General features: G+C 36.8%; 1 protein-coding gene across 1 annotated transcript in view; it reads left to right on the plus strand.

The window, feature by feature from the left end:
• LOC123564006 (adenylosuccinate lyase-like) overlaps window positions 1-11,249 on the plus strand; it is a 32,507-nt gene extending 21,258 nt beyond the window's left edge. The window contains exons 9-14 of the mRNA XM_053536658.1: window positions 273-342; window positions 934-1,081; window positions 3,385-3,475; window positions 3,743-3,832; window positions 5,503-5,679; window positions 10,885-11,249. Of these exons, the coding sequence (XP_053392633.1) occupies window positions 273-342; window positions 934-1,081; window positions 3,385-3,475; window positions 3,743-3,832; window positions 5,503-5,679; window positions 10,885-10,971 (663 nt within the window). The 3' untranslated portion in view covers window positions 10,972-11,249. The remainder of the gene's footprint in view (window positions 1-272; window positions 343-933; window positions 1,082-3,384; window positions 3,476-3,742; window positions 3,833-5,502; window positions 5,680-10,884) is intronic.
• The last annotated feature ends 6,356 nt before the right edge of the window (window positions 11,250-17,605 follow it).

Here is a 17,605-nt window from a genome sequence, read left to right on the forward strand (position 1 = left end):
ATGAATCTCATAGGATTGTTAATCAGCATTTGAAGTTTTGCACATAGGTATTACCTGCCCATATTTATTTAGTAGAATCTTATAAAATATTCTTGTCGGAAAACACTAGCACTTTAAAATAATATCACTGACATTTTCCTTACATAACCATCTACCAAAACTGTTCATGCAAGCAGTGTTAACTCACGTGAGCGATCTAGGGCCACAGAGGCCCTCTTATTTATATTTTTTTGAAGATCTTGGTCAGTATTATCCAGATTTTTTTCTTTCAGATTTGTACAGATGTACGTCTTCTTGCCAGTTTTAAAGAAATTGAAGAACCTTTTGAAAAGGAGCAGATTGGTAATTTTCTGAGTTTATTTGACTTACATGCATATTTATCCTTTTATTAGCTGAACTACCTGAAGAGTTGTGAGAGCTATTCTACTGACCTTGGCAGTGTCAACCGACATTGTCAAATCTTGATTAAAGTTTTACCTGCAAACCATATCTTAGTGACTATTGCACATACAGGATTGAAACTTCAAACAAGGTTTTCCAATCATCAAACCTACTTACATATTCAAGTTAGATAACATTTGGTTGAAATAAATGTAAATTCTGGCTTTTTCAACTCAGAAAATTTGGTTAGAAGTTTTGTTTAGAACTGTCAAGCCATATTTTAGTTACTATCAAGCCATACTCCAGTCATAACTACATATTCTGAGTTGAAACTTCATACACAGAAATACCAGTAGCTGTTTTGGAAAAAGACAAAAGTCATTCCCACAAAATTAAATGATTAACAGATATGAATTCAGTATAAAGATGTAGCTTAGCAGAGATGTTTTTGCAATGTTTTGACTTCTTATTTATTCATATCAGTAAAAAGTCTTCCATGATATGGACATGTGTATTCATTCAAGTGTAAGTTAGTTTTATTCCTATTGTAAGGTTCTAGTGCCATGCCATACAAGAGAAATCCAATGAGAAGTGAGCGTTGTTGTGCTTTGGCTCGACATCTTATGTGTTTGGTACAGGACCCTCTAATGACAGCATCTACACAGTGGATGGAGAGAACGCTAGATGATAGTGCCAACAGGTACTATTTTACTCAGTAGATGATAGTGCCAACAGGTACCATTTTACTCAGTAGATGATAGTCCTAACAGGTACCATTTTACTCCGTAGATGATAGTGCCAACGGGTACCATTTTGCTCAGTAGATGATAGTGCCAACGGGTACCATTTTACTCAGTAGATGATCGTGCCAACGTGTACCATTTTACTCAGTAGATGATAGTGCCAACGTGTACCATTTTACTCAGTAGATGATAGTGCCAACAGGTACCATTTTACTCAGTAGATGATAGTGCCAACAGGTACCATTTTACTCAGTAGATGATAGTGCCAACAGGTACCATTTTACTCAGTAGATGATAGTCCTAACAGGTACCATTTTACTCAGTAGATGATAGTGCCAATGGGTACCTTTTTACTCAGTAGATGATAGTCCTAACAGGTACCATTTTACTCAGTAGATGATAGTGCCAACAGGTACCATTTTACTCAGTAGATGATAGTCCTAACAGGTACCATTTTACTCAGTAGATGATGGTGCCAACGGGTACCATTTTGCTCAGTAGATGATAGTCCTAACAGGTACCATTTTACTCAGTAGATGATGGTGCCAACAGGTTTCATTTTACTCAGTAGATGATAGTATCAACAGGTACCATTTTACTCAGTAGATGATAGTCCTAACAGGTACCATTTTACTCAGTAGATGATGGTGCCAACGGGTACCATTTTGCTCAGTAGATGATAGTCCTAACAGGTACCATTTTACTCAGTAGATGATAGTGCCAACAGGTTTCATTTTACTCAGTAGATGATAGTGCCAACAGGTTTCATTTTACTCAGTAGATGATAGTACCAACAGGTACCATTTTACTCAGTAGATGATAGTACTAACAGGTTTCATATTTAGCAAAGTTCAGGGTGGGCTTTAGGTGTAGGCGGATGGTATGGCATCCTTCATCCACAATTTTACATAGACATCTCCTCTGAAACTGCTGGTCAGAATTACACAAACTTAGTCTGTAGCTTCCTGGCAGGGTTCCCTTACAGATTTGTTCAAATGATTCTGCTTGACCCCCTTTTTAGGGCCACTGTGTCTTAAAATAGGAAAACCTTTAAACATGGATCTCTTCCTATTTAAGGGCTGCTGGAGGTAAATACAGAAATACTTTTATACAACTTTCTTAAAAACTGTTTGAAGGATCTTCATCAAACTTGTTCTGTAGCCTCATTATAAGGTCCTCTCTCAAAATTATTCAAATGAGGTTATTCAGCCCTTTTGAAGGGGCCTTTCAAAGCTTTATATAGAAATACCTTTAAATGACTTTCTCAGGAACTGCTTGATGGATCTTCAATAAACTTTTCTGTAGCATCATTGTATGGTTCTCTCCTACAAGATAGTGCCAGATACAAGATAGTTTGAGTTTATGCCTTTTATGCACAATTTTCAGCCAAGTTAAGGGCCATAACTCTGGTCTGGCTGAGTGAAATGCCAAACAAAATCCCAGGTGTACGACTTCGCATTCAAATCAATAAAGATTCCTTAAACCTTAAACGCTCATTCTTTTTTATATGTGCATATTCAAATATCTTGACACAATCAACATCAAAAGACATTCTGCCATGGTACCTATACCCCTACCTTAAAGGTCAAGATCACACTTAGAAATTACAATTATAAATTTAACACCATACCTTGGGGTTTGTCAGCATTCGTGTTCACTCTATATATTCTTAATGGCTGGGACTAGGTCTAAGGTCACAGCCTGACTGGAGTACGTTTAGGTCTCATTGGCCGCTGTACTTACAGTCTCAATTTGGCTACTAAATTAATGCTCATTGGACGAAACTCTCTGGAAATTGCAGAGTGGTAATCAATACCCCTACATTAGAAACAAAACACACTTTAAGAACATGATAAGGGGCATGTTCGCGGTCTATACTCTACGTGGCATTTATATGCTTCATTGTGTCTGAAAGGGCAGATGGACCGTAATTAAACTTAAAATAGATAGATACCAGGTCTAAGGTCAAGGTCATACTTGGAGTTCAAAGGTCAAATAGCTTAACTTTGTGTCTACTCCATATCTTCTAAACCACTTGGCGACACTAATCCAAAACAAAAAACAAAAAACATTTCATAGATAGGGAATTTCTGTTCTTTGGAAACTTGCATTGTTTTAGCTAGTAAATACCTCAAACAAACAACCCTTTAAAATTAGTTTGTTTAAATTGAAGTATCAGGGAACAAATGATGCTAAATAGGAAACTTTTTCTTTATAAATTCATAGAATATTTGTTTTATATGAACTCACTTTTTTTCAGGAGAATAAGTCTTGCAGAAGCTTTTCTAACAGCTGATATAATACTGAGCACATTACAGAACATATCTGAGGGACTTGTTGTCTATCCAAAGGTATGTTTTTTCAGTTGAACTTGACATTCACATCCCAACTTTTATCACTGTCACTGCCATTTTGAATTTATTTTGATACCGGTACTATGGGAAAAGGCGACACATATCAGATACCCATTACAGCATCCTGAGAATTTGTACTTTCATGCTGCTAGAATGCTGACATGTGATTGCTATCAATGCAGCCAGTGAGATTGTAATTTGTATGTTATTTCTAGGGTGAATGGTTCACAACAATATTAAAACAGTTGGAATTTACATTGACAGGTGATTGAGAGAAGGTTGAAGTTAGAGCTGCCCTTCATGGCATCAGAGAATATCATCATGGCTATGGTTAAAGCTGGTGCTGACCGACAGGTAATATATCTTCTTATAAATTTATAGCGCTTTATGCTTCATATTTATTCATTATATTTAACATTTATGCTATTAATTAATAAAATTCATTGAAAGATCATTGGAAACATCAAATGCAATCAAGCAAAACTGGAGATGCTTTTGAGAAAAGTGCATGTCTCCCACAACTGCCTTGTTTGTCTGGATTGTTCAGACGAATGGTTCCTATCAAAAATGTCTAGTTTTGAAATAATTTCACAGAAATGTTACAGTAATCTCTTTTAAATTGTTAAGGCCATCTATATTTGTATTAAAATTTCAGCTGCTGCGGGCATGACTAGTGTTTTGACACCTTAGAGCATATTATGATCCTCTTTCAAAATTGCACATTCTTAATTTACTGTTTATGCTATAAAACTTTGTGAGCAGTCCTAGACCATCGTGGCCCTTTTGTTTTTTTGAGTCGGCTAAAGGCTGAAAGCCTTTTGACGAGTCCTTGCTATCCAACGATTCTCTAAATGGACCAAATAACACAGTGAAGGGATGTAGTTCCATTAGATTTCTCAAACTTCAAACAGTTCACTGCATGAATGAAGTTAAGTTGTGTCAATTCCCTTTGCTATGACCAATATACGATGTAATCTGTCATATTTATGACTTGTAATTGTGCAATACTTGAATGTAACTCATTAAGCATAAATGTGCATTTTAAGAATTGCGCAGGCTTACAAAGCTTGGGTAACATCCAGCGAAAGACAAAAAATAGTTCCACAGGGCTCCAGATAAGATGCGTATTAGCGTAAATTACGTATAGAAATAATGCAAATACGCATGTCTAATAATTTCTAAGCGTATAAAAACGTATATAAAATTACAGAAACGCACACAATGCTTTTTTAAAAACAAAATCTGAATCGTCTGGATGCATAGGTAACATAGCCGATCAGCCTTAATTCTCCCACATTGAACGTAAACACACATCGTATGATTTCTATAAACTTTGCGTGGGTTGAATTTTGCAGTCAGTAAACGGATAAATTATCGGAAGAAGAAGCTCTTACTGGTTTGTTTAGTTACTACTGATATTAAAAATGATTTTAATTCTTATTTTTCGAAAAATAAACATATCGGCGAAACATTAAATTGTATTTTCTTGTAGTTTTTGAAATCGAAAGTAGATCATCTATGTTTGGCTGCTTTCACGAAACGAAACAACTTTTTTATGAAAAGATTTAAATAAGAGGTAATTTAACCGTAAACTTTAATGTCAGATACTGCCAATTGCTGCTAAATGTCTTCGTATCATCACAATTTGTAAAATATATTGTTCAAACTGGAGAAAAGTGTAATCGTATCCGGATATAATATTTTGGGTAAATATCGAGCTGTGTTATGAAATTTTACGAAAAAAACTAAAAACAAACTGAAACTGGTAGACTTTACTGTCAGTACATCAATCATTAGCCGACTCAGGCCATTCAGGCCTTTGATTGTTTTTTTATTGTGTTCTTTAGGAATCTCATCGAAGTATATGTTTCATGAATGTCATGAACATATTGTCTTGTTTAAGAAACGTTGTTGAGAGATTGTCTGTTTCAAGAATTCCATTAACATAATGTGTCTTACACAAACCTCATGACCATAATTATTCTGGTGTTTTAAGAATTTCATGAACATAATGTGTGTTTCAGGAATGTCATGAACAGATTCGTGTGTTATCACAGGAGGCAGGAAATGTTGTAAAACAAGAGGGTGGAGACAATGACCTTGTAGAGAGGATCAAACGTTCAGCATACTTCACACCAATACATAGTCAGCTCAGTAAAATACTGGATCCCTCGACATTCATTGGCCGGGCACCAGAACAGGTCTGTCTATATTACACTAACGTTCAGCATACTTCACACCAATATATAGTCAGCTCAGTAAAATCCTAGATCCCTCTACATTCATTGGCCGGGCACCAGAACAGGTCTGTCTATATTACACTAACGTTCAGCATACCTCACACCAATACATAGTCAGCTCAGTAAAATCCTAGATCCCTCTACATTCATTGGCCGGGCACCAGAACAGGTTTGTCTCTATTACACTAACGTTCAGCATACCTCACACCAATACATAGTCAGCTCAGTAAAATCCTAGATCCCTCTACATTCATTGGCCGGGCACCAGAACATGTCTGTCTCTATTACACTAACGTTCAGCATACCTCACACCAATACATAGTCAGCTCAGTAAAATCCTAGATCCCTCTACATTCATTGGCCGGGCACCAGAACAGGTCTGTCTCTATTACACTAACGTTCAGCATACCTCACACCAATACATAGTCAGCTCAGTAAAATCCTAGATCCCTCTACATTCATTGGCCGGGCACCAGAACAGGTTTGTCTCTGTTACACTAACGTTCAGCATACCTCACACCAATACATAGTCAGCTCAGTAAAATCCTAGATCCCTCTACATTCATTGGCCGGGCACCAGAACAGGTCTGTCTCTATTACACTAACGTTCAGCATACCTCACACCAATACATAGTCAGCTCAGTAAAATCCTAGATCCCTCTACATTCATTGGCCGGGCACCAGAACAGGTCTGTCTCTATTACACTAACGTTCAGCATACCTCAAAACCAATACATAGTCAGCTCAGTAAAATCCTAGATCCCTCTACATTCATTGGCCGGGCACCAGAACAGTCTGTCTATATTACACTAACGTTCAGCATACCTCACACCAATACATAGTCAGCTCAGTAAAATCCTAGATCCCTCTACATTCATGGCCGGGCACCAGAACAGGTCTGTCTCTATTACACTAACGTTCAGCATACCTCACACCAATACATAGTCAGCTCAGTAAAATCCTAGATCCTCTACATTCATTGGCCGGGCACCAGAACAGGTCTGTCTCTATTACACTAACGTTCAGCATACCTCACACCAATATATAGTCAGCTCAGTAAAATCCTAGATCCCTCTACATTCATTGGCCGGGCACCAGAACAGGTCTGTCTATATTACACTAACGTTCAGCATACTTCACACCAATATATAGTCAGCTCAGTAAAATCCTAGATCCCTCTACATTCATTGGCCGGGCACCAGAACAGGTTTGTCTATATTACACTAACGTTCAGCATACTTCACACCAATACATAGTCAGCTCAGTAAAATCCTAGATCCCTCTACATTCATTGGCCGGGCACCAGAACAGGTCTGTCTATATTACACTAACGTTCAGCATACTTCACACCAATATATAGTCAGCTCAGTAAAATCCTAGATCCCTCTACATTCATTGGCCGGGCACCAGAACAGGTTTGTCTATATTACACTAACGTTCAGCATACTTCACACCAATACATAGTCAGCTCAGTAAAATCCTAGATCCCTCTACATTCATTGGCCGGGCACCAGAACAGGTCTGTCTATATTACACTAACAATTATTTTATAACATTTAGTATGTCTGCTGGGTCTTCTTAAATAATGTAGAAAAAATTGAAAATCATCTGGAAATAAAAAAAGATAAAAACATTTCAATATTTTGTCAACTACAAAAGTTATACATGTTGTCCAGATTTCTATGCTGTATCTTCAAAAACAAGGAAGTAGGTCATGATTACAACTATTAAGGAAGTAGGTCATGATTAAGACTAGTCAAGATAGAGTATTTAAATCTGTATAAAAAAATTATACATGTGGTCCAAATTTCTATGCTGTGAAGAAGTTGCTGAAATGTTACCGGTAATTTTTAGCTCGACTATACGAAGTATAAGGAGAGCTATCCTACTCGACCCGGCGTCGGTGTCTTTCCACGTCCCCACCTTTGTTAAAGTTTTTTTACACTTTCTCTTTTTTCAACTTATCTCTGTAATTACTTGATGGATTTGATTCAAACTTGAAATACTTATTCCTCATCATCATCCACATCATCTGACATAAGGGCCATAACTCTGGCACCAATATTTCATGAATTATCCCCCCTTTTCACTTAGATTTTCAGGTTAAAGTTTTGATGCACTTTCACTCTATCTCTGTTATTACTGAATGGATTTGATTCAAACTTAAAATAGTTGTTCAACATCATCACCCACATCATATGACACAAGGTGCATAACTCTGGCACCATTTTTTCATGAATTATTCCCCCTTTTTACTTAGAATTTCAGGTTAAAGTTTTGATGCACTTTCACTCTACCTCTGTTATTACTGAATGGATTTGATTCAAACTTAAAATAGTTGTTCAGCATCATCACCCACATCATATGACACAAGATGCATAACTCTAGCACAATTTTTCATGAATTATTCCCCTTTTTACTTAGAATTTCAATTTTTATGCACTTTCACTCTATCTCTGTTATTACTGAATGGATCTGATTCAAACTTAAACAATTGTTCAACATCATTACCCTTATCATATGACACAAGGTGCATAACTCTGGGACCAATTTTTCATGAATTATTTCCCCTTTTTACTTAGAATTTTAGGTTAAAGTTTTGATGCACTTTCACTCTGTCTCTGTTATTACTGAATGGATTTGATTCAGACTTAAAATAGTTGTTCAACATCATCACCCACACCATATGATGCAAGGTGCATATCTCTGGCACCAATGTTTCATTAGTTATTCCCCCTTTTTACTTAGACTTTTAGGTTAAAGTTTTCGTGCACTGTCACTCTGTCTTTGTTATTACTGAATGGATTTGATTCAAACTTAAAATAGTTGTTCAACATCATCACCCACACCATATGACACAAGGTGCATAACTCTGGCACCAGTATTTAATGAATTATGCCCCTTTTTGCTTAGGATATACTTATACAGTGTTTAGATACATTTTATCTTTACCTCTCTTATTACTTTAAGTTGATATTTTTGACATAGACTCAGGCTATTGTGCAATATCTTTATCCACAATTGGAGTCATTAAACACTCCAGTGATAGCTCTAGTTTCCTCAGATGTGCCCAGTTTCACTATCCAGCATCGAAATAGTCGAGCACGCTGTCTCCTGTGACAGCTCTTGTTATATTTTAAACTCTTGTGGCCCCTAGAAAGGGGTCCAACAAAAATATTTGAACAAACTCGAGACAGGACCAGGTCTAAAGAGTTTTTTCATGAAAAACAGGTAAAAGACAGTGTTGAGAACATGCACATTAATTTTTTTTTTTCATTTTCTCCATCCATTTGTCCATCTTTCTGTCCTGTCTCAATTGGTGTATTCTTTCATAACATAACTTAAAATTACAAGAGATTTTTTTCATGATACCTGACTTAGATGATCTGTTACTTGGAGAATATGCAGGCTTTTCTGGTTAAGTTTCATTGTAAAAATTGTAGTTCCTCTGACAGTAAATGACAAATCTGGTGGGGGACATTTATTGCTTGGCCATAGCCATGTATTTTTATGACCAAATACTTTCATTTGAGTGGGCAAAGGTTGAATCCCAGATTAAGTGTATGTTCTCTGTAATGACTGACTTAACTTTCTTGGTGGAAAAGCGTTAAGTTCATTACATTTCAGTGGAAAAGTTTAAGGTCGTTATGTTTTAAGGTTATTAATTCTCCATGAAAAAGTTTTAAGGTCAGCATTTCATTGGAAAAGTTTTAAGGTCGTTATGTTTTAAGGTTATTGTACCCCCCCCCCCCCCCCCCCCCCCCCCCCCCCCCCCCCCAACAACAAAGTTGTAAGGGGGTGTATACTGGTTTCAGGTTGTCTGTCTGTCCGTCCATCTGTCTGTCCATAGACACAATCTTTTGCGCACCATCTCTCCTCATCCCCTAGACACAATTTAATGAAACTTCACACAAGTGATCAGTAACAACAATAGTTGTGCATGGGGCATGTTAGGTTCTTTCAGAAAAAAAAAAATTGCAGAGTTACGGGACTTTGTTTTTTGTCACTATACTATATACATAGACACAATCTTGTGCGCACCATCTCTCCTCATCCCCTTGACACAATTTAATGAAACTTCACACAAATGATCAGTAACAACAGTAGTTGTGCATGGGGCATGTTAGGTTCTTTCAGAAAAAAAATTTGTAGAGTTACGGGACTTTGTTTTTTGTTACTATACTATATACATAGACACAATCTTGTGCGCACCATCTCTCCTCATCCCCTTGACACAATTTAATGAAACTTCACACAAACGATCAGTAACAACAGTAGTTGTGCATTGGGCATGTTAGGTTCTTTCAACAACAAAAATTGCAGAGTTATGGGACTTTTGTTTCTTGTTAACATACTATGTACATACAGTCTGCATATGCAATCTTGTGTGCGCCTAATCTTCCGAACCCTTGCACACAATTTAATGAAACTTCACACAAGTGATCAGTACCAACCCTAGTTGTGCATGGTGCATGTTATGTTCTTTTAGATAAATATTCTGCATAGTTATGGGACTTTGCTTTTTGTTACTATACTGTATACATACAGTCTATATACATACAGTCCACATAATTATGCAATCTTGTGTGCGTCAAATTGCAATGTACTGTGTCAGTGCATGCAGGGGGTACATTCATCACCTTTAGTGATAGCTCTAGTTAATTCTCCATGGAAAAGTTTTAAGATCATAACATTTCATTGGAAAAGTTTTAAGGTTTTATGTTTGGAAATGCTTCTCTATAAGAAAGTTTTATGGCCATAAATTCTCCATGGTAAAGTTTTAAAGTCATTTTTTCTCCAAAGAAAAGTTTCAAGGTCATAATTTCTCCTTGGAAAAGTTTTAGTCATTTTTTTTCCAAAGAAAAGTTTCAAGGTCATACATTCTCCATGGAAAAGTTTCAAGGACATTGCTTCTCCAAAGAGAAGTTTTAAGGTCATAACTTCTCCAAGAGTTTAAAAGTTATGAATTCTGCAAAGAAGTTTTAACTTCTGAGTGGAAAAGTTGTCTTTAACTTGCTGAGACAAATTTTGTAATACATGTATCAACTGCTGCATTGTTCTGTAGGGTCTACACTGAAATGGTTTTGGCATGTTATGTGAGTGTTGAGTAGTGTTTTTTGCATATATAAGTACTTGTAAATCATCAGTTCTATTTGTATGTTGCAGGTGAAGAGATTTTTAGAAGTTGAAGTGAAACCAGCTATCAAACCATACTCTAATAAGCTGGATGAAATATCAGAACTAAACTTATAGAAGTTATCAGACAAGACAGAAGTAGTTTACAAAGGGAAAAGGACAAGTTAGTTTATGAAGGGAAATGGAGAAGTAATCTTGTATCATTTATGTTCAGGAATTCCAGATCTAGTCTTGTGATATAAACTGTTAACTAGTAGATGAATTTAATAGAGGTGCTAGCATTAGCTGTGTAGATGCAAGACATCTGCATGTGTATTGTGTTCCATACTTATTATCAGTTCATATAAGGTTTTATGTCTGAAGTATATACTGACTAGTAAAGACATTGAAATGTTTGTGTATTTTTATTGCTAGTACTTTATATTTTGTGTCTTAGAACTTTCTTTAATGACATTACATCAGTTCAGCACATTTTGATCAGATTGATTAAACAATATGTAGTGGGGGAGACATACCGATTTAATGCTATCCATCTGTCTGTCACAGTTTGTCTACACAACTCCTCTTACACCACTGGATGGATTTACACCTAACTTCACAAAAATGATCATTTCCAGGCCTAGTTGTGCACATCATCGGCATTTTCTAGTTAGATGATTTTCAGCAGAGTTATGACCCTTGATTCATCAAATTTTATGATGTTTTGGGCACTCTTATATTATTGAGCGGATTTTCACCAAACCTTACAGGAGTGTTATACATATCAGACATGTTCTAGTTCAGCGATTTTCAGCAGAGTTATGGTCCTACATTCTTTGTATTTTTTCTTGTCCAGGTAACTGCTCTGATACAAGTAGAAATTACATTAAACTTCATAAAAGTAATCAATGCTAAGCTTAGTTGTGCACATCAAGGGCATGTTCTGGTTCAGTGTTTTTCAGTAGAGTTATGGCCCTTGATTCATCAAAGTTTAGTATGTTTTAGCTCCTCTTATATAATTTGGTGGATTTCTACCAGATATTACAGGTCAGTGCCAAGTCTATTTTGCATATTGTCTGCATGTTCTGGTTCAATTATCTTAGGGGAGTTCTTACCCTTTGTCAAATTGTATGATATTTTTGCAACTTCTCTTACACAGTTAGGCAGATTTCCACCAAACCTTACAGGAATTATCAAGCCTTGTTCTACACATCACTGGCATGTTCTGGTTCAGTGATTTTCAGTTATGGCACGTGATTTGTCATTTTACAGTGTTTAAACTACTTGCTGCATAGAATTAGACCGAATTTCACCAAACCTCACGAGTGATTAGTGAGAAGGATATTTGTGTATATTACCCTTGTTTACTCTGTGCTACTTCTATACCACTGGTTGGAATTCCACCAAAATTCACAGGAGTTACCACTGTGACACGAGATATGGCCCTTAATTTGTGGTATTTTGCAATTTCTGCATGGTATGTGGTGGGAGACATGCATTTTTCATGAAAAACAATCTCTAGTTTTAACTTCATAATATACTTAAAACATTCAGTAGATACAAAAGAAAGGGTTGTGGTATTGATTCTTTGCCACATTTGGACCTTACACAAGTACTTATCATGGGAGTCTATTGGAAAATCAGTTTTAATGTTTTAAACAGAAATTTTTCAATAGCGTAGATTCTCATGGAACTTTTCATATTGCAAATCAACATATTGTCCTTCATATGCTCAAATGAATTGTATAGGTCTGTTTGCTTACAAATGTTTGCCCTTGATTTAAGATCTTAGATCAGCAAATTTGAAGCAGATTACAAGGTATCAATTGGAATTATTTCATGTGCCAACATTTTTGTTACTGTGTCATTTTTTTAATCTTTAGGAAGAGGGTAATGTTTCGATTTTAACCAGATGACATTTATATGTAGGATTATTTTTCATATGTGTATGCCAGGTCCTTGTTTTATTATATGTTTTCCAGATAAATGACATTATGCCACGACTTCCAGTTACTTAAAGCTTTGTTCATTTCTGACATAATTAATTATCTGTGACCTACATTCTGCTGTATTTATGTTCATTAAAGATGTATTCTTTGCAAGGCCTAGTAAACCATGCTCAAGATTCAAAATAAGTTTCTTTTTGTTGTTTAGGGAATATAAAATACATTTTAACAAATATTGTATACTTGCCGTCATAAGAATGTACCCACTCTGAAAATTCTTTTATTTTGGCCTAAGCGATCAAGCTTGAAATTTAAATCATATAAACTGGTTTTATGGTCAACACTGGATGATATTAAGGTTAAATATACGGAATATAACGGTCACCTGGCTTGTTTGTGGTGCACGTGCAAAATGGGCCTTTTTACGAATAACTAGCAAAAACTGGCCCCGCCCCAGGACAAATTTTTAGCTCACTTAAGCCAAAGGCTCAAGGTGAGCTTTTGTGACCACTCAGTGTCCATCGTATGTCAACAATTTCTAAAAAAAATCTTGAAAAACTCTGGGCAGAATTTCACCAAACTTCACAGGAAATGATCCTTGGGTGGTCCCCTTTCAAAATTGCCCAAAGTATTGAAATTCATGCAGAACTCTGGTTGCCATGGCAACCAAAAGGAAAAACTTAAAAACGATCTTAAAACTGACATTCAGTGACCTACTGACCTACTTTCTTAATATTTTAGTATCAGTTCTGGGACGATCTGTGTATGAAAATAATTGGAACCACTGCCTTACCCTTGCATGATCGTAAGAGGCGACTAATAGGTTGGTTTTACAGTAACTCTGTAATTCCAGCAGGTATGCAAATTTTGATTCCATACCTCATGTTTTTATGTCGATGTAAATGAGATGTGGAACCAAAATTTGTAGCCCTGTTTGGCGCCATATAACCTATACTGTGTTGGTGCGCTGTAAACCCCCCAAAAAAAAACATGTAGCTCATATTACTCAGGTGAGCGATCCACTTGTTCCTATATGGAAAATTTTGTAAATCTGAAACCACTGGCTTGACTTCAAAATAGTTCCACAGCAATGTTTCTTTGGTGACCCCATAATAAATTCCTTCAAATCATTTTGTTAAAAAAAAAAAAAAATGACTGGCAAGGGTAGGGGCTAGTTTTCCCTATACAGATATGCAGAAAACTGAAAATATTCATCGCTCAAACAGCTAGCCTGATTTTAAAATAATTTGACAGCAATGTTCCTTGGGTGACCTACCAAATTCCATCAAGCCACATTGATTTGTTAAGAAACATGGCTGCCTGTGGGTGGGGTTAGTTTTCCTTATATCCCTTCCTCCTGATGGCAATGTTTTAAACAAAACCGAATGCAACGTTTTCCTTGTAGGATTTCAAACCTTCTGAATTTTACTTGGGCTTTACGGCACACAAACACAGTACAGGTTATATGGCACCAAACAGGACTAAAAATTTTAATTTCACATCTTACTTACATCGAAATAAAAAATATGAGGTATGGAATCAAAACTTTTATACATGTTTTAATCACAGAGATACAGTAAATCTAAGTGTTCAGACCCTATTAGTCACCTTTACAATCATGCAAGGGTGAGGCAGCAGTTTCGATTCATTTCAATCACAGGTTGTCCCAGAACCGTATCCAGAATCCCCTCTCTGTATATAACTGCCAAATGTGCCACCACATGTCTTGCTTCTTAATCCTTACTTGAGTTAGATGATGTTTTCTTCAGACATCTTTTGTCGGGGCCCTACTCTGCTGTGCGCGTTGAAATTTTCTTGGGACAGATACAAAGATAAAACACAAGTAGTCCTACATTCTTAAGAAATCTTTAACATTAGCGTCATGCAAATGAATAGTACCTTTGAAATATTATTCATCATGGTAAGTCCGACTCTGTCAAATGCCAAAATGTCATACAATATACACAGGCTAAATGTTTAACATCAAGGCGAAAATAAATCAGAAAAACTGTTTATAAGTGATAATGATTTCAGTTTTGTTGAAATAAAAATACCATCCGGAATTACTACACTGCACTATTTAACACGGATTTTAAACAAGAGGACCATGATGGTCCTGAATCGCTCACCTCTTCCCACATGACCCAGTTTTGAGTATGACATCGTTTTTTCTATTATTTGACATAGTGACCTAGTTTTTGAGCTCATTTGACCCAGTTTTGAACTTGACCTAGATATTATCAAGATAAAAATTCTGACCAATTTTCATGAAGATCCATTGAAAAATATGGTCTCTAGGTTTTTCTATTATTTCACCTATTGACCTAGTTTTCGAAGGTACGCGACCCTGTTTTGAACTTTACCTAGATATCATCAAGGTGAACATTCTCACTAATTTTCATGAAGATCTCATGAAAAATATGGCCTCTAGAGAGGTCACAAGGTTTTTCTATTTTTATACCTACTGGCCTAGTTTTTGACCGCACATGACCCAGTTTCGAAACTGACCTAGATATCATCAAGGTGAACATTCAGATCAATTTTCATGAAGATCCATTGAAAAATATGGCCTCTAGAGAGGTCAAAAGATTTTAATAATTTTAGACCTTCTGACCTAGTTTTTGACCGCAGCTGATTCAGTTTCAAACTTGACTTGCTAGATATCATCAAGATGAACATTCAGACCAACTTTCATACAGATCCCATGAAAAGTATGGCCTCTAGAGAGGTCACAAGGTTTCTTATTATTTGACCTACTGACCTAGTTTTTTATGGCACGTGACCCAGTTTCAAACTTGAACTAGATAACATCAAGGTGAACATTCTGACCAATTTTATGGAGATCCATTCATAAGTATGGCTCTAGAGAGGTCACAAGGTTTTTCTATTTTTAGACCTACTGACCTAGTTTTTGACCGCACATGACCCTGTTTCGAACTTGACCTAGATATTATCAAGATGAACATTCAGACCAATTTCATACAGATCCAATGAAAAATATGGCCTTTAGAGAGGTCACAAGGTTTTTCTATTATCTGACCTACTGAATCTAGTTTTTGAAGGCACGTGACCCACTTTCGAACTTGATCTAGATATCATCAAGATGAACATTCAGATTAACTTTCATACAGATCCCATGAAAAATATGGCCTCTAGAGTGGTCACAAGGTTTTTCTATTATTTGACCTACTGACCTAGTTTTTGATGGCACGTGACCCACTTTCGAACTTGACCTAGATATCATCAAGGTGAACGTTCTGACCAATTTTCATGAAGATGTAATGAAATATATGGCCTCTAGAGAGGTCACAAGGTTTTTCTATTTTTAGACCTACTGACCTAGTTTTTGACAGCACGTGACCCAGTTTCGAACTTGACCTAGATATCATCAAGATGAACATTCAGACCAACTTTCATACAGATCCCATGAAAAATATGGCCTTTAGCGAGGTCACAAGGTTTTTCTATTATTTGACCTAGTTTTTGATGGCACGTGACTGAGTTTCGAACTTGACCTAGATATCATCAAGGTGAACGTTCTGAACAATTTTCATGAAGATCTTTTGAAATATATGGCCTCTAGAGAGGTCACAAGGTTTTTCTATTTTTAGACCTACTGACCTAGTTTTTGAAGGCACGTGACCCAGTTTCGAACTTGACCTAGATATCATCAAGATGAACATTCTGACCAACTTTCATAAAGATCCCATGAAAAATGTGACCTCTAGAGTGGTCACAAGTTTTTCTATTTTAGATCTACTGACCTAGTTTTTGACCGCACGTGACCCAGTTTCGAACTTGACCTAGATATCATCAAGATGAACATTCTGACCAACTTTCATGAAGAATCCCATGAAAAATGTGACCTCTAGAGTGGTCACAAGGTTTTTCTATTTTTAGACCTACTGACCTAGTTTTTGACCGCACGTGACCCAGTTTCGAACTTGACCTAGATATCATCAAGATGAACATTCTGACCAATTTTCATAAAGATCCCATGAAAAATGTGACCTCTAGAGTGGTCCCAAGCAAAAAGTTTACGGACGCACGCACGGACGGACGACGGACACTGCGCCATCACAAAAGCTCACCTTGTCACTTTGTGACAGGTGAGCTAAAAAAACAACAGGAGTGCCAGACAGTCACAAAATAAGCCCGTCATCAAGCTTGACCTTATTCAAGGGGCATAATCCAAGAGTGTCTGGGGCGATTTGGCTGGTTATCGAACTTGGCCAAGATATTATGCCCACAAACACTGTCAGAAAGTTTGGTGAAGATCGGATGAAAACTGTTTGACTTAGAGAGCGGACAAGGCTAAATTCGCAGTTTTTCGCGTAATTCAAGGGCCATAATCTAAGAATGCCTGGAGAGATTTGGCTGGTTATTGAACTTGGCTGAGATATTAAGCCCACAAACATTGTCAGCAAGTTTGGTGAAGATCGGATGAAAACTGTTTGACCAAGAGAACGGACAAGTCTAAATTCGCAGTTTTTCAAGTAATTTAAGGGCCATAATCAAAGAATGCCTGGGGCGATTTGGCTGGTTATCGAACTTGGCCGAGATATTATGCCCACAAACATTGTCAGCAAGTTTGGTGAAGATCGGCCATAATTCAAGGGCCATAATCCACGAGTGTCAGCAAGTTTGGTGAAGATCTGATGAAAATGTTTGACTTAAGACAGCGGACGTGCTTTGGACGACGCCAGCCCGCCACCAAGGGTGTTCACATAATACACACCGCTCTTTCAGAGACAGGCGTATAAAAATATATGGGGGAGCATGCCCCCTGACACTTATTAGCAAATTAATCGTACAGAGCTTCTCTC

The sequence above is a fragment of the Mercenaria mercenaria genome, chromosome 2, assembly GCF_021730395.1.
Source record: "Mercenaria mercenaria strain notata chromosome 2, MADL_Memer_1, whole genome shotgun sequence".
Classification (NCBI taxonomy): Eukaryota; Metazoa; Mollusca; class Bivalvia; order Venerida; family Veneridae; genus Mercenaria; species Mercenaria mercenaria.